Raw genomic sequence first — 18,780 nt, forward strand, 5'->3', positions numbered from 1 at the left:
CGGACATGGTATGGAGTGTCCGTTTGTTAGACATTAGTGGTTGACCTTGGGACAAAACAAGTTGCAGCTGAGAAATTGGATTTTGTCTTTAATCATGTGAAAATATATCAACGATGCCAAGTACATAATATTTAGCCCATAACTTATACAAATACTGAGTTTATACAGAAGATGTTCAGGGTTGGTTTAAACTGGGACTTGAGATCATTCATGTTAGGTTGAATTTTCATTGCAGTTGAACGTGGTGTATGCTTTCAGAAGAATGGTCTATGGCTTGCTCCTTCGGTAGTTTTTTTTTCCTTTTATTTCAAAAAATTTCCCAACATTTTATCAGGAAGAATTACAACATGGAAAATCTAAAATAATTTTACAGTGAACATCAGTATACCCACCACCTATATTATATCAATAATATTTTGCTTGTTTTGTCATGTATCTGCCCACAGAGCCATTCCTTCAACCACTCATCAGTCAATTGATTTTATTGTGCATTTCAGAATAAGTTGCCACATCAATACACTTCCTCCTAAATGTTTCAACCTTCATATAATTAATTGAAGTTTAATATTTTGTATAGTTCTTTGGGTTCTTTCAAGCATATAGTGCACAGATCTTACATGCACATCAGGTAAGTTCTGACAAATTTTTTGGTTTGGTTATGAAACATGGTTTTGGTTTATGACATATTTCTAGGTACTGTCTGGAGGCCTGTTTGCCTCTGAGAGGCATCTGGACTGTTGAGTGGATTAGCTTTTCAATATTTATCTTCTTTGCAAGAATCAGTGCTGTGTCTATATTGCTCTGCATAATTTCAGTGCTGACAATAATAGCTGGAGCAAAACAGTGCTCAAAATGCATTTTTCATTTTTTTTTTTTTTTTGGTCTGGTCTTAGTTGAACTGAACTAAGTTTGTAATTTTAAGGCCTCATCCAGTGATGGAGTAAAAGGAATGCTTGCATAAGATGCATGTTGAATGGATGTTGATATGCAGTTGAAGTAAATGCAAAGCACTTCAATTCATATATGGATCTGTAAAGAGACGTGGCAATATGAACTTGTTGGACATTTTGTTGATCTGTTCATGAGAATGTGGGTGTTTGTTTGAAACACTATATAGTTTTAGATACGTGAGAAGGGGAGTAAATTTGAAACACATTTGATTATTTCTTTGATTATGTGTATGGGTCTCTACTTATTTCTGAAATTGTGTCTCTAATCTGCATTAGTTTCTTATCATTAATGTAAGATGCAGCGTGTATGCTTCCAGATATGTGACTAAAGCATTGGGCAGGTGTATGAAAATATTCAGGTTTATCTATACGTGTAGGGATCTAAAAGAAGCAATGTGAATGTTGATAAATAAATAGCTGAATGTGCTTATGGGTGTGTCTGCGGGGGTCTCAGAATGTCCGTGGTATGAATCTTTGTATGCATTCACGGGATTGCATTCCTTGACTAAGGAAGGATTAACGCAGTAATGGAGACAGATGGTGACATCAGCAACAATGGGGCTGAGAGGGAGAGTCCCCTGGAGTAATTCTCTGGTGGCCAGCTCCTTCCTCATTGATACCACCCTCCCTATTATCTTCCCTCTCCCTCCTCTGACCACAACAAACAAGCCTAGGGATCTGATAAATTTATTATGAGTCATAGGAAGCTGAGTTGATGCCGCTCTGCCCGAGGGACCCACGGACCAGTACATCTAGCCACAGGGAAAAGAAACGTCTGCCACCCAGTGAGTGCCACCGCCTTCACATCACTCATGGGGCTCCTAGACAGAACTTACCTCAAACTTTAGCACTCTTACTGCTACTCCAGGCAGACTCTCTCACAATTCTCCTCTAAATAGGAGCCAGACTTTTTCCTTTCCAAAGCCTATCACAGAACCTGATGCCAGTTTCCCTTCTTAGAATCAAAATCCTACTACCAAACCACACACGTTTAGATTAAGGGGCTGAGTCATCATGTCTACATTTTATCTTGAGGGTATCCTATACATTTTTCTGTTGCAATTTGAATTATTGTCTCCTATACCTAACTCTTGGGTGTGCATCTGTAAACAAACAAACCAAAAAAAAAAAACACAGACCCAAAAGTATTGAAGTCATTCAACCAATGTGATGTGAGCTTCAATCTTAGCTGGATTTTCAATACTGAGTATGCCATGGGGACGTAACTGATGGGGATATTACTGTGAGTCTGTTAATGCTGATGCGTTTATGGCACTGTGTGTGTGTGTGTGTGTGTGTGTGTACACTTATCAGTACATGTTCAGGTGGGTATAAAAATGGGAAGATATCTGAAATATATCATGTAAAGCCAATGAGTACTATCTGTCTTCTAAAATTCCGTGGTTGTGCTAGTGTTACGTGTGACCAGAGGAGCATGCAATAATTTCTGTTCTGTATGATGTGAGATAATGCCTTTGAATACCCGAGAGTGTAAGTGTGTACAGGCGTGTAAAACAATGTAATGTGTTGGTACCCTTGTGTGACCATGTGTGTGTGTGCATGCCCGTGTACATTCTGTGCAAAAGACATGCATTGCTTGCGTTTGTTCCCATTTTCTTGATGTTTATCCCTAGATTAGACACATTTAGGAAAACTTAACTGACATCCTTTTGGTCAAAACAAATAAAAAAAAAAGGGTATTTGGGTGGTGACAGAGCATGTTCTCCTTGGGGCAGATATTTTCAAAGTCGCTTTCTGTACTGAGGAAAATTTGAAACATTGACGATCTCTGCCCTTCTGGATTACCTACATTTGCGCACCAGTGGTTCAGGATAGAGGGTAAAACTGTCTTGTATAATCCTTAGTGTCTGTTGGTGCTCAGAAAAGTCTTTCCATTTCTTTAGGACCTAGAAATAGTCTTGGAGTGAAAATGATATCAAAAAAAGTAGATACAAGACAGTCTGTATGCAAGACTTCTCGGAGACATCAACTTTAAATCTGGGTGGGGAGGAAGAGAGACGTTTACAGGGGAAGTAAGGAAAAGAAATCCTACTTATTAAATGCTTCTTTTGAATTCTCAGTTGGAAGGGAGAGAAATCAAAAGAATAGAATTCCTACTCACAGCCCATATATTTTCAGGATTATTACGGATATCAGGTCATTCTCTAGCCTCTAGTCACCATCTCCTTTCACTGAATTTACCAAGAGGTTTGGGAAGAGGAATATGAAAGTTACTATGCCTGTATTTCAGAATAGAGCTTTATTTTATTTTCTTAATTTTAAATACAGATTTTTCCAACTTTATTGAGCTATTATTGACATACAACATTTATAAATTTAAGATATACAGTGTAATGATTTCATGGACATATGTATTACAAAATGATCACCACAGTAAGGCCAGTTAGCACCTCCATTTCCTTACATAATTACCATTTTTTGAATGTGGTGATAACATTTAAGACCCCCTTTCTTAATGACTTTCCAGGACATATATTACTGTATTGCTAATTTTAGTCACCATGCTATAGTTAGACCCCCAGAGCTTATGCATCTTACAACTGGAAGTTTGTGTCCTTTGACTGACATCTTCTCGTTCTTCCCCCAAGCCTACCCCAGCCCCTGGCAACCACCATTCTACACTCTACAGAGTGGAGCTTTAATTTTAAGATATCTAATACCATAAAAATGTGGTTACAGAGATATTTTGGACAAAAGCTGAGAAGTCCTATATGATGTGGTTTCTCAATTTGTACTGTTCTGATTCTTGCTTACTTTTCCTGGAGTCTGGCTGGTGCTGCTTAGGGACAAAGCCAGAGAAAGAGGAATCAGTAAAGAAGGCAGAGAAGAAGATGTCAAGGCTGGAGGAAAATTAGGGCGAAATGATGCCTTTTAAGTAAGAAGGCCATTCTAAAAGGGGAGTTACCACCGGTGTTGACTCTGGCAGGAAGGCCAAATGGATTAGGAGAGAGAATATTTTCATTAGATTTAGTGACAAAGAGGTCACTAATGATCACCCAGAAATTAGTTTCCGTTGGGAGGGTGCCGTGTGGAAGCCACAATACAATACATTGAGCAGTGCTAGAAAGTAAGGACAATAAGATAGAACTCCTGAATTGGGGGATCTCAGAATGGACTGGAAAAACAGACCCAAGTTCCCCTTCCTTGGCATCCAGAGAGACAGTGTTTCAAGAAGTCTGGTTATGAATTGGAGAAGAGTAAATGAATGGCAGCTAAAGAAGGAAGGTTCTGTTTTTATGATGGGGTAGTCTTGCCCATACTTATTGTGTAATGGGAAAGAGACAGAAATTGAGAGGTTGAAGATGTGTATAATGGACTAATGGAAAAGGTCTCTGAAAGAAATGGCAAGAAATAGAATCCTAGAGGTGGAGGGTCTGGACTAGGAGAAGAAGAGATATCAGAAACCAAGAGGCAGGTGTAAGTTTAAACTTTCAGTAGTGGTAAATAATATGTCTCCTTGTCTCTTTTCCAATAAAATACTTGCTTCTTTGGTTTTATCTAGCCATACACCTGGTTTGATTATAGAACTGATCAAAGGTTGGGGTTTACTGCGTGAATGTAAAAGAGAGGAAAAGAAGAGATGAAGGTACCAGTCCTAGTGGGAGATTAGGTCAGAAAAAAGTGAGGAAGGAAAAGCTAATAGATGAATAGATGAGAAGAAAATGAAAGAATGAACAAAACTCTGAGAGTCAGTTCATGGGCATGAGAACGTAAGGGAGCTTATAGTTTGAAGGCTATGATCAGAAGCTTAAAAAATAAACAAACAGAATTTAAGATTTTAAAGTTGGAACATGGGATTGGGAGGTTGAGGTGAAGTCTGAGTAACGGTATTGATTTTTTATCTTTAGAGGTTTCATCTTTGCCACCTCAAAAGTGTCCTCAAAGGCACGGGCAGTGTTTCCTTTCCCTGTACAGCTTACTTTCTTTTTTATTTTTTATTTTTCCCTCAAAATTCCCAGAATATGGCTTCTGGGGTAAGATGGGGAAGTAAAGGGGTACCACAGTTTAAGGTGATCTTAGAGGCTTTTCTCACATTGTCTTTCGCCTTGTCATTTTATGGGTACTCCCTCGTTCATCATACATTCACAGAGTTTATACTATGGTTGAGACAGGATACTGGGTTCTGGTGATACAGAAATAAATGCAACCTAGAGCTCATAGTCTAATAGGGGAAGCAGGACCATAAACAAACACTTTCAATCTCTGACCTTTTGTGTTGGAGACAGGATGTCTGAAACAAAGTGAAGAGCTTTCCCAACACACTCTCTTGGGCACATCCCCATCTGTGTTCCCCCACCTGCCTGCCATGTTGATCCTCAATGTCACCCCCTTCCAGCCAGTCACACTCCAGCTGACAGGCATTCCAGGGATGCAGGCGGGCCAAGCCTGGGTGGCCCTGGTTTTCTGCATCCTCTACCTGATCTCCATCATAGGCAACCTCACCATCCTTGCTCTGGTGATTAAGGAGTCTGCTCTGCGCCAGCCCATGTACTACTTCCTCTCTGTGCTCTCTCTCAATGACCTGGGAGTGTCCTTCTCTACTCTTCCCACTGTGCTCGCTACCTTCTGCTTCAACTATCGTCGTGTTGGCTTTGATGCCTGCTTGGTTCAGATGTTCTTCATCCATACTTTCTCTTTTATGGAATCAGGCATACTACTGGCCATGAGCTTTGATCGTTTTGTGGCTATTTGTGACCCACTACGCTATGCAACCATGCTCCCCAACAACCGCATCATGGCTATGGGCCTGTGCATCCTTGCCAAAAGTTTCACCACTCTCTTCCCTTTCCCCTTTTTGGTAAAACGACTGCCCTTCTGCAAGGGCAATGTTTTGCATCACTCGTTCTGCCTCCATCCAGATCTCATGAAAGTGGCATGTGGAGACATTCATGTTAATAACATCTATGGACTCTTCGTGGTCGTTTTCACCTATGGCATAGACTCAACTTTCATCCTGCTTTCCTATGTATTGATCCTGAGAGCTGTGCTGGCCATTGCATCCCAGGAGCAGCAGCTCAAAGCACTCAACACCTGCATGTCACACATCTGTGCTGTGTTGGCTTTTTATGTGCCCATAATTGCTGTCTCCATGATTCACCGCTTCTGGAAAAGTGCCCCACCTGTTGTTCATGTCATGATGTCCAATGTCTACCTGTTTGTAACCCCCCATGCTCAACCCCATCATTTACAGTGTGAAAACAAGGGAGATACGCAGAGGGATACTCAAAGTCTTCTATAAATCTCAGAGCTTAGGAAGGTTGCGGACCTTGAGAGAACTACCTTAAAGAAAGGACTGGGCTTGTTTGTCATCTTTAGGAATGCTAAAACAAGGAGGAGAAGAACCAAGATCTTGGGAGTTGTGAATATGGAACTAATAAAAAAATCTGACTCTATAAAATGACATAAATATGTATTGAACATTTACTATATGAAAAATTTTGTACTAGTTGCTAAGAATGCTATAACAGTGAGTGAAACATATTGTTAAGTGAGAGATACATGCTGGGAAATACACAAAAAAAGGATAAAGATACCCTGAACATGTTTAACATATATGACAATCATGGATTTACAGTGCAGATAGCTTTGAACAGAGATAATTCTGCTACTACCCAGTGCAAGGAAAACACAAATAAATTTCTGTGGCAGCTTGGCGCTTCATGGGAGAGAGAGGACCTATTGTTTTGTGGAGATCAAAATAAGTTTTTTCTGTGTGTTTGTAAGTACCTTGTGAAGGATGAGAAGAGTTAGAGTAGTTGGTCAGGGTGACAGGAAGAAGGGAAGATAATGATTTTCGCATAGGTAGCTGCCTGAGAAAAGATATTTAGGCAAGAAAGTTTAGAACCTTACTATCCCAAGCATAGTCTGATGATCTACAGCATTGCTCTATTTGGTGTTTTTTTAGAGAAACAGAAACGTAGTCCACACATAAGACCTACTGAACTCAAATTGCATTTAATAAGGCCCTGGAGTAATGAAAGCTGAGAAGCGAAGTGCTTCAATTTTGTAACACCTCAGGTTATCTTGCCTATCTGATGTGTAACAAAGATAACAACATTCCTGACTAACAAGTGATCTGGAAAGCGGTTCTCAAAGTGTGATTCCCAGACCAGCACCATCACCATTGTTTGGGAAATTTTTAGGCATGCAAATTCTCAGGCATTTCCTCAGACACCCTGATCAGAAACTCCTAGGTGGTGAAGTACGGAAATTTGGGTTTTCATTAGTCCTCCAAGCAGTTCTAATATCTGTTAAAGTTTGAGAATCTTTAATCTAGAATATTGGTCAGGAATATTTGGGAGATTTGCGAACAGCTTTATTTAAAGGGGGAGGTTTCATTTTGAGAAGCTCTGGAAACAAGAACCTGGGAGATTGTCTAAGTCAGATTGTGGGTGGATGTCAATGCTGGAGGAACCCGAAGTGCATGACAATTAGGCATATGGTGTTGGTGGCAAAGGGAAACGCAGACTTAGAGCCTACTATCTCCATGAGGTGGCACAGACGGGACACAGAAATAACTTCACAGAGGAAGCTTCACAGACGAACAATCTCCAGCCACTTCGCCATCACACAGAGGCTCCTGCCCCATCATGCAATTCTCTTCTTCTCCCAATTTCCACCCCCTGAAATCCCAACCTACCTGAAATCCAAAATTTAGGTAAAATCCAATGATAATTCTGCCCTCTAAGCAAAGAGAACCTAGAGGGGGAAAAATCAATTGGTTGTTACAATGAGATACAGGATCAGCAAGATTTCTTGGAGTGGAACTTGAATGTATACAAGCTTCTGATCAAAGCCTCTCTGAGACTTCTTTTTTCTTTTCTACAAAGTCTATTAACTTCCTTCTGGAGAGTATACTCCTCCCTTAAATGGAAAATGTTTACTCTGGTTGTATGTTTCCACACCAAACATATACCTGCATTGTGTCTACCTTTGCTGTGCTCCATGGTGGAAATTTTGATTTCCAAACCACAGTACAAATTTATTTCCCTATTTAAGCTCTATGGGGGAACTGCTTTATAATTTTACCATAAATAATATTTAACATTTATAATATATCCCTTTTGTTGGGATTTGCACAGACATTATGTTTGGCGTATCACTCTCAGAGTGAGCAAATACTCTGTTTTCTCTGACTTCTTTTCTCATTTAGTGGAGGCAGAACTAAGCCTTGAAAGAACTGTTCAAAAGTGAAAAAAAAAGGTCAAATCTAAAATCCTACAAATAGCACAGTGTTCGGTGTGCCTAGTACATATGAATTAAATAAACAACCAAATGCTAATTAAATAAATGAAGGAATTGGATCCAAGCTGATTTATTTCCCTTTATTCCACCTCCAATGGCACAGCGAGAGTCATGTTGCTCTGTGGCTTCTCAGAGCCCCCTTCCCCTCACCAGGAACTGCTGCTCAGTCTGAGACACCATATCGGTCCCTTTCTTTTCCCATAATTCTATGACCTTATTCACAACGTTGTTTTCTGCATTCTCCTGAATTTCATTCTCTTTTTCCTAACTCATCAATTTTAACCCAACCAGTTCTACAATCAGGGAAAGCAGAGCATTTTTCAAACTGCTTCTCTAAGACAGTTCAAAGTTTTATATGGTGAAAGGAAAATTTTCTCTATGTCCGGCTTCTGTTTTCATCCCCTACCCACAGGAAAAGAAGAGAGCTCTCCCAGTATTCTTTTCCTTGATACACACTTACTCTATATGAAACCGAAGAAAAGAGGAGGTAAGATGTGCTATTTAATGGGAAGACTAGGTATTTGGGAAAATAAACAATTTGGAATGCCTAAGACTGAAAACTGCAGCAGATCTTCTGACAGGCGTAATTATCACGTGTGGTACAATCACATTAAAAGAAAGTCACTTTCTTCTTTTTATTTGAATCTCCCCCGTAGATAGGATCTATTCTCTTTACAGATCAGGTTCCAAGTTGAAACAATACTAATGTCATGAAATCATGAAGCCAACAGATGGCAAAGCTAGGACTCAAACCCACGTCTGTGTGAGTTTGGACCCCATGCCCTTTCAATACCCTGCGAAGTCTCTCCTGGAAGAGACCTCAGTCCTACGGAACTTGGTAGAGAGTTGGGTGGGAGATGGTGGGACTGGAGCTGAGCAGGGAACAGCAGTGGTAAGTCAGTAAGGCAGCCGTGGTCATATATTCTATTGGTTAAATCCTGGGACGGCTTTACATTTCAAGTTCTGTTCTCCTGGCTCTGAGTTCTGAATTTTGCCCATTGGGCCTAAACTTGAGGTTCTGCCTGGAATATGAGTTTTCAGCCCAGAATTCAGGGATCTAAGCGGGGTCTGGGCTCGGAGCTCTGACTCTGAGCCTGGATAATTGATGTGGGAGGGCTGTTGCTAGTGGAGCTTGGGGGAATCTGTCTCCATCCTCCTCTTCATCACAAGGAAGGAGCTGGAATTTTATTTTCTCTGAGAAGAGAGGAAAGTACTTCCAGGGGGAGTATTTTTTGTTTTCTTTTGTTCCCAGGGTGAGATCTAATCCCCCTCCTTTCCCCGTCGTCAGCACAGCATCACACGCAGGAAAACCAGGACCCCAGAGGCCCTGGCCCCTGGGAACTCTCATTCAGAGACATAAATCCCGCCCGTCTCTTGGCTAGTGCCTGCCTGAGGCCCATTCTGGAGCCACTGTGAGCTCTGGCTTCTGTCTGTCAACTCAACTCTCACTTCACAGAACTCTTTCAGGCGGGTGTGAATCTATTTGCGTCCCCGGGTATGTGCGCAAGAAATGTGTTTCTGTGTCAGTTCTCTCTGCTCCGCTGTGTGGTTCCCTCAGTCTCTCTCAGGTCTCTGGATCTTTGAGTGAGTCTCTGTCCACGCGTGTGTGTGAGTTTGTATATTTGCTATGATTTGTTTGGCCTATGATGGAGGTGGAGATGTCTTTAAAAAAGGAAAAAATTCTCAAAATCTGATTTTTTGTGTCTGTTTTCTTAAAAAGAAATAATATACATCCTGATGCCCTGTGTCCTCCCAGACACTTTCAGATAGAGCTGCCGACACTGCTCCGCAGGGAAAGACACGTGCTAGTCACATGACGGGATTGACGTCTTGCCTCTGTTCTATTTCACACAGGTCCAAAGTCATGATATTCTCAGGGTCACAGACTAAGAGAGATTTTTGACCTTCTGGAACATCCTGCCCAAGGGCAGGAGAGTTGAAAGGGACCTTAATCCCAGTTCAGCAGATGCTGGGATTCTCCCTCCAGCATTCCCATCAAAGGTCATTCAGCTGTTGCAGTTGTGGCTTGAATATCTTCACTGAACAGAAATTTATTACTTCATCATGTAGCTTTGACTCTCAGAGAAAGAATCTTCCTTACCTGTGCCCTAGACCATCCCCTGTCATCTCTGTTGTGGGCACACAACATGGTGACAGTGACACGGAGGTTGGTGTCGACTAAAATAAATGTGTACCCTGAAAGTTGAGAGTTATGTTTTATTTGGCGGGAGGACTCGAGCCGGGATGACAGCCTCTCAGATGGCTCTGAGGGACTGCTCCGAAGAGGTAGGGGAGGGGCTAGGACATGTAGGACAAAGACCAGGTAGTTGGAACAATAAAAGATCACTTGTTATCTAGAGAAAACCAGGCATCTCAAGTTAAAGAATTTGGTGCTTTTCTATGTGAGAAAGCAAACATTTGGACTCATTGAATTCATTCCTTTGACAAGCACCTAGCTATCTAGGGCCAGTATCCTGTACTTTCTTATTCTGAGTCCCCTCAGAGGGCACCATTGGAGCGGCTGCAGAGGCCAGGCTGCAGGCTTGTCTTCACTGGGGGGTGGCGGCAGCCGCTGATGACCTGACACCTGACGGCTTCAGCATTCTTTGTGTACTGATATGGTTTGCAGTGCTTTTCGTTCACATTGGTAAAGAACTACCAGAGACTGAGAAAAGTTTAGGAAAGTTTAATAGACACGTTGCTACAGGCGACAGTGGGCCACACAGGTGACAGCTGCCTGCATGAGGGCCCAGGATGGGCGTGCAGGGTCTTTTATTGGGGGGAGGGGGCTGTGCACACAAGGAGTAGGGGCTACCTGATCAGTTTGTGCACAGGCACCTGATTGGTTGTAAGATCTATCAGGGATTTCTCTGAACAATAGGTTTTCTGACTTTGATAAGGGCAGAATGTGAGGCCAGTGCCCTAGGCTATTGTGGGGCTATCTCCAGGGATGATGAGTTTTGTTAGGGAAAACACACATCAAGAGAAGATGTTTTATATCTTGCAGAAATGCAGGTATGCGAAGGGTCCTGCAGTGGGGAGTTGGGGTTAAGGTGTCAAAGGCTACAAGCACACAGGCACACAGAGAGCCCAGGGGTGGGGGTTTTATGACACCAGAGAGGGCCAGCTGTCAATCTCCACCCGTCACCCACTTCCTCTTACAGCCATCCCCACCCATCTCTGCATGCAGTCTCCTCTTCTCAAAACAAAACATCACTGGTTCCTTCAATGCTCTTTCTAGGACTTGGTTCTCCTTGCCTTTGAGTGCTTCCCAATTGGTTTAACTCTGATCTAGAACATGGAACCCATACTCCGCTCAGAATGGGCCTCAGGCAGGCACTTTCTGAATGTACTTCAGTTATAGCCCTGAGCAGTGTGTTCATGGTTTCATTAATTCATGAATTCTTGAGCATGTCTTTGTGCTAGAATCAAGAAGTGGTGGGGAGGCAAGAATGAATGAGGCAAGCGTTTAACCCTAAAAGAGCCCGAACTATGACTGGGGGAACAGGGGTAAAAGTACTTCCCCAAAAATAAAAAGTATGTATAAAATATTACAAGTCATGGATGAAATTTTATTATTTCTGCTTAAACAGTGATAGGAAAAGCTGCAGATAAAAATAAAGGTTTTGAATATGAATGATAGTAAGAATTCAAAAGCAAGAAAGAGAAAGAAAATAAAAGTAAGAAAAAAAGAAAACATTGAACTGTAGATGCACATTTTAGAACATATTATCTTCTGAAGAAAATATTCTTGCTCACGATGCCTAAAGCCCTGACTATCCATGGGACATCCTGACAGGAGGACTTGAAGTAAGTGAATTAAGTCAGTTTCTTTGAGTAGCTAAATAAATTTAAGGTAGGTGAGAGCTAACTTTTGTTTTTGTTTTTGTTTCCCAAATGTCAGGTGAAGACTGATCTCTGCTGTTGGTGACATGAAAGCTGAGAGCAATGAAAGTCTTGACCTCTTATCTGTCTTCCTGACTGGCATTCCAGGATTGGAAGCCCAACACGGCTGCCTCTCCATCCCCTTCTTCACCACGTACACGGTGGCCATTGTGGGCAACAGCCTAATCATGGCAGCAGTGCAGGCAGACCCTGCCTTACATGAGCCCATGTACTTGTTTCTCTCCATGTTGGCTGTCACTGAGGTGGGTGTCTCTGTGTCTACACTGCCCACTGTCATGGGCATTCTTTGGTTTGATACCCGCCAGATTGACTTTGATGGCTGCCTGGCCCAGATGTTCTTCATTCACACCTTCTCTTGCATGGAGTCAGGGGTCCTACTGGCCATGAGCTACGATCACTTTGTAGCCATCTACAACCCACTGCGATATACAGCCATCCTGACCCTGCCCCGTATCATCTCCATGGGTCTGGGCATCACTGTGAAGAGTGTGACTCTCATGGCTCCCCTTTCAATCCTTTTGAGGCAACTGCCCTATTGCCACACTAACGTCCTCTCCCACTCTTACTGCCTCCACTCAGACCTGATCCAGCTGCCTTGTGCTGATACTAAGCTCAATAGCATCCTGGGTTTGGCCATTGTCTTGGCCACTTTTGGGCTGGACTCACTGCTCATTGTGATTTCTTATATGCTGATTCTTTACACAGTGCTGGGCATTGCTTCTGGGGAGGGACGACGGAAGGCCCTCAATACGTGTGTGTCACACATCGGTGCGGTGCTTGTGTACTATGTGCCTATGATTGGTGTGTCTGTGATGCATCGTGCTACCAAGCATGCCTCACCTCTGGTCCACACACTCATGTCTAGCATCTACCTCTTTGTGCCCCCTGTACTCAACCCCATCATCTACAGCGTCAAGACCAAGCCAATCCGACAGGGAATTGCCACCTTGTTTTCCTGTAAGAGAGAATTACTCTGAATCATTCCCAGGGAGCAGGGACTTTGAGTTAGTCCATAAACTCTGATGGTATTTCTTCTGTGGGCAAAGTGGATTCAAAGTGTTGCCTACAGGCTTGAATCTGGATCACAAGACTTATCTTAACCCCTCCCCATCTCACACCTCATCAATGTATGTGTGTCTCTGTTTGTGCCCATGTGCATGCCATCTCTGGCAGATATGATGATCTTGAGGGCAGAGATCATGAATTCCCTTTTCCTTTTCCTCTCAAAGCTCCCAGCAAAAAGCCTGGCAAATAATAAGTTAACAGTAAAGGCTTAAGACTTGATGATATTTGAGTTGAAATAAAACAAATTCTTGTTTAGAGGGGTCAGGCAGGAATTGTGTCTCCTCCAAGAAAAAGTCATCCTAGGAATATGGTTTTGAGTAAGGTAAGTACATTTTCTGGTTTGTCCCAGATAATCATGATTTACACTTATTCTTCTCAGCATCACTATTAATAGCACTCCTTTCTCCTCTCAAAAACGTCCTTGTTTAAACAGTAAATTAATGCTAAACCTATTCATGAAGCAACCTCCTTCCTCTTATGTAAGGAACCAGACTCTTTCAACAACTCACCATCTAAAAATCTCTACCCTCAGAGTTTATGTACTGGGAGATTCTGAGGATGAGGAATAGCTGAATAGATGGTGTCAGCTTAGGTGTCTAGTAAAATATGGCAAAGCCAGGTTTCAGATCCTAAGAATCCCAGGAAAAGCTCTGAATTCTGCTTTAGCAGAAACTTGGGTCCTATTTTTCTTAAGTCATTGTGGCTGGAAATACTTGTTCCCCTCTCCTCCCATCCTTCAGCCTTCAGCCAGCTCACCACGCCATGCAGCAGGTATATTTTTACCTGTCCCTTCACCCCACCCCTTCTCTAGCTCTGTCAGCCTAGCTCTAGTGGGCACCGCTTGCTTCTGCCCGTGGCTGTCTGTGGTATCCCGGAAACCTTTGGTCAAATGGGAGAGTGTCCCCACACCTCCTAAACAACACAGGTCTGTGTAGGGTGGATTGATAAGGCCGTGCTGGTCGATCAGTAACTGGTCTCAGATTTTAGCCTCTCTCACTTCAGGGCCTCCAGTTACAATGGGAGTGTTTTCCTCACCATGTGCTATTCTTCCAGACCTCATCTAGCACATCAGGGTCACCTTTACACAGGGAAATTTTTTAAGTACTCAATCTGTTTAGGATAGTGATTGCTAAATTTTTGTGTATGCTATAAAACAGTTAATGAAAGAAAAAATAAACTATGTATCTTTTTATGCATTTTCAGATTGACATCAAAATTTTATCATAAATTTACATAGTCGTTGAGCATGCATTTTGGTATATAGTATAAATATAGTGAGTTTAAAATAAATTGTTATATCACATTTAAAAATAACTAATGGAAACTAAATATGATATTTTGATACTTGACATCATGGATTTAAAAATGCATGAACACATTCTTAAACATTCACATATTTTTATATCAATCCCTTTTCTCCTTGAATCCAAATTTTTATTTTATCCCCACCAAAGAGTTTTTTGATCATGTAATATATTTTTCTGTTTGAAACAATTTTAATGATCACTCTGTCATAATACTTTTCAAAAAATGTATATAAATGTGTTTAAATTTGATGTTTAATAATTGATGACACATAGAGCATTATTTTTAAAATGTATTCTGCATTGAGTTATTTTCCTTTTTTTTTGCATTGAGTTATTTCTCTAATGCTTATTAGTACATAATTAATCAAAACAACATAAGCATGACACAAATATTGATATATTCAAAGTAAAATTTGATTGGCAATTCATCTCTTAATGAGCTGCATGAGCTTTTTTTTCTTGGAGCTGAAAATGAATATTATTTATTAATAGAATGAGACATAGTTCAGCAGCAATTCTGTTCCTATTGACTTTCTCCCTATTCCATAATTGCTAATGCTGATATGTTTAATAACATAAATAGGATGATGATATGGGTACTGTTTTATCATTGCCCACTGCCATTTTTAATGCCTTTGGAATTAAAAAATAAAAAATAATATGACTATATACTTCAATTAAAAAATAATAATATGATGATGATCTGTTTGGAACAATTATTTGAATGACCAATAAATCCATTGGATTCCTCTTTACTTTTGTTGAAAGCAATGAAATTGATACCATTTGTCTTACACTAGAACATGTTACCTAGTCATTGGCATCATTTACTTCATCAAAATCTACGCCAATATTTCCCATGGTCCCTTTGGTATCTCAGAAATGTTTATCCTTTGAGGGTATATCATGGAAAGAGGCAATGGCTTTAGGAACTATGAATATTCATTTGCTTTTTTTCCTTTTTTAAAATTAAATTTTATTTATTTTTTGGTTTAGTGAGAGAATGGGACTGTAAAAAGGAAGAAAAACGGTGTAACAAGAGACACAGTCAGACCAGATTCATTCTTATACAGCAATTTAAGCAAAGAAACTATATGGGCATTGAATATCTAAAAATTTATTCCTTTAAAAGTATTTGTGCTCAAGCACTTCCAAAAATATTCTCTCATTTCTCTAGGACTGCATGTAATTAATTTATAGACCACTAAATTAGATGTTCACCAATGACAACTTCTATAAAGCCAAAGTGACTTTCCTAGACAAAATCTGGTCGAATTTCACAGTCAAATATCAGAGAAGATGATTTCTTCTGGACTGGTGCCCCAGGGACTTGGACTTACACATAAATATGCACTTCTGTCACTGAAAAGTGACCAATCATTTTCTTCATTTATTCAAGTAATATTTTGAACTTTGGGGTGCATGTATCTTTTCATGTATCTTTTAGAGTTTCCTCAAGGATGGACCTGGAGATCATCATACTAAGTGAAGTAAGCCAGAAAGAGAAAGAATAATACCATATGATATCACTCACACATAGAATATTAAAAAAAAAAAAAACCAAACCCACAAATGAACTTATTTGGAGAACAGAGACAGACTCAAATAGAAAACAAATTTATGGTTACTATGGTAGAAAAAGGTGGAGGTAGAGGGATAAACTGGGAGTTAGGGATTGGCTGATACAAACTAGTATATAATAGATGAACAACAAGGTTCTACTGTATAGTACAGGGAACTATATTTGAAGCCTTGTAATAGCCTATGATTAAAAAAATACAAAAAGGAATATATATATATATATATATATATATATATATATAAAAAATTGAATCACTATGTTGTACACCAGAAATTAACACGTTGTAAATCGACTATACTTCAATTAAAAAAAATCTACATTGATTCTGATATAGGCCACCTGTACTATGAGTTCAATAATCAGAAATTGTAACCAAAATGATGGCTTCCTTTCAAACTGGTATTTCTTAGAGAACCTACCTGGTTTCCACAAAATAATCTTTATGATCATTAAGGCCATATCCCATCTATCAGAACCTTTTCTAGTACAAAATCCATGATTCCAAAGGGAACTGGCTAAGAATCTGAACCACATTAATAGCATTAAGGTTAAAAAGAAAAAAAAACAAAAACAAAAACACAGCCTGTTGTGGTCAGAAAAATGAGTTCCTGTTCCCACAAATGTTATCAGTAGATCCTTGAAGTTTTAGTTCTAAATACTAGGGGTCTCTGGCAAGGCAGGAGGCTTAATCTAGCTATGGGGGCTCTTACTGTCTCACCCCAGTCTTTAGCCTCTTTGCATGTGTTCATCTGGTCTGCTGAACTCACGCTGGGCGTTGATTAGGCAATCTGAGCTGAAAAGCTGTTGATCTCAGCTGGATAGTTCAGAAACTTGATCTGTATCCATCTTCCCTCAGATAATTCTACTCTTTTTCAAGAGACAGAGAACACACATACCCACTGTATGAGCCCGAGAAATGGAGTTTACCTGAAGGTCTCAGTGGAGCTGCCTAGGAGAATGGCTGGTGGGGGCAACAACTAAGGGTTTCATTCATCTCATCTCATTTCATTTCATTTCATTTCATTTCATTTCATTTCATTTCATTTCATTTCACTTCATTATTTAACCAAACCCATGAGAGAGAAAAGTATCTAGAAAGGAAGAAAAAATTTAAACAAACTTTTACTCAGTCAATGATGCTTATCTCACTGGTTGGTAAATGTGCATGAATTTAATCAACTTGGACCCACAACTCTTTTGGATAGAATATTTGCTGCAGGCACCTCCCCAACAAAAATATAAAAAAGCCTAGTTCATGTCAAACTGTGCTAAAAGTGTAATGGGATTTTATTTTTCAGTCTGCGTTTCCCAAATCTGACTACACTACCCCTATAAAACTATGCTAATGATTTCTGAGTAATTTAATAAATTCATTCCTTTATCTTAAATGCTTGTTTCTTTGGGAAAAGAGGCGGATCATTCCCTGGCGGATCTGCTTGGTCTTTACACTGTAAATGATGGGGTTCATCACAGGAGGCGCCAACACGTAGATATTGGCCACGATAACATGAACCAGTGGAGAAGCCTGCTTGGCAAAGCGGTGGGTCATTGACACCCCAACCATGGGCACGTAGAGCAACAGAACAGCCAGAATATGGGACAGACAGTTGTTGAGGGCCCTGAGTCTGGCAGTCCAGGTGGCTGAGCCCAAGATACTTTTCAGGATGAGTGTGTAGGAGAGCACAATGAGCAGAGGGTCCATCACAATAATGAGCAAAACCAGAGCAAACCCATACCAGCTGTTGACTCGGATGTCAGCACAGACCAGACGAATCATATCCTGGTGGAGGCAGTAGGAGTGAGACAGGAGGTGGGAGCGGCAGAAGGGCAGGCGCTTGAGCAGGAGAAGGGAGGGGAGAACAGCCAGAACACAGCGACAGAGGATGGCAACCCCAATCCTGCCAATGACTTCACTGGTGAGGATGGTGGCATAGTGGAGAGGGTGGCAGATGGCCACATAGCGGTCAAAGGACATGGCCAGCAGCACGGAAGACTCCATGAAAGAGAATCCATGGAGGAAGAAGAACTGGGCAAAACAGCCCTCAAAATTGATCTGACGGATGTCAAACCAGAGGAGCTGCATGACTGTGGGCAGGGTGGTGAGGGTGAGACCCAGGTCAGTCAGGGCCAGCATGGAGAGAAACAGGTACATGGGCTGGTGGAGGGAGGGCTCTGTGCCGATGACAGCGAGAATGGTGGTGTTGCCCATGATGGAGATGATGTAGAGGCAGCAGAAGGGGATGGAGATCCAGACATGGGAGGCCTCAAATCCAGGGATGCCCGTGAGGATGAAGTAGAAGGGGTCTTGGGTGGTGTTAGTCACATCGGACATGACAGATGAAGAAAAAACCAGAATCTGTGTGTTCCATGATAAGATTTCCATCAGTGTGCTGCTGCCACAGAGACATCTACTCAATTTGCCTCTAACTTAAGGTCTTAAATATGTGTCTAGGATTGCTTTTCTAACATCACAGAAGAATACAGCAGTCAGACCACTAACAACAGAGCTGTGGCTCTTTCTGCCACACATTTTCATTTAAAATGACCTTATTTTTTCAACTTTCATATCTGACACTATGCACTAAAATTTAGCTTTACGCATCATGCATTCCTTGTAACACACTTCCCAGCAGCTCGTGTATATATGTATATGTACATATAAACCTTCACAGGTGCAATTTCTAACTGAAACTCCAAACAACTT

The 18,780-nt window shown here is 41.0% G+C and overlaps 3 protein-coding genes across 3 annotated transcripts; 2 read left to right on the forward strand and 1 right to left on the reverse strand.

Moving 5' to 3' along the window:
* The first annotated feature begins 5,277 nt into the window (after positions 1-5,277).
* On the forward strand, positions 5,278-6,210 carry LOC102524005 (olfactory receptor 51I1). The gene has a single exon (XM_006195450.2). It carries the CDS (start codon positions 5,278-5,280, stop codon positions 6,208-6,210), a length of 933 nt encoding a protein of 310 aa, XP_006195512.2.
* Positions 6,211-12,148: 5,938 nt separating this feature from the next.
* Positions 12,149-13,099, forward strand: LOC102524253 (olfactory receptor 51I2). Its single transcript, XM_006195451.1, has one exon. It carries the CDS (start codon positions 12,149-12,151, stop codon positions 13,097-13,099), a length of 951 nt encoding a protein of 316 aa, XP_006195513.1.
* A 4,355-nt stretch (positions 13,100-17,454) lies between these two features.
* On the reverse strand, positions 17,455-18,503 carry LOC102524519 (olfactory receptor 51Q1-like). Its single transcript, XM_014568341.2, has one exon. It carries the CDS (start codon positions 18,457-18,459, stop codon positions 17,455-17,457), a length of 1,005 nt encoding a protein of 334 aa, XP_014423827.2. The 5' UTR covers positions 18,460-18,503.
* Between the last annotated feature and the right edge of the window lie 277 nt (positions 18,504-18,780).

Source organism: Camelus ferus, chromosome 10 (assembly GCF_009834535.1).
Source record: "Camelus ferus isolate YT-003-E chromosome 10, BCGSAC_Cfer_1.0, whole genome shotgun sequence".
Lineage (NCBI taxonomy): Eukaryota > Metazoa > Chordata > Mammalia > Artiodactyla > Camelidae > Camelus > Camelus ferus.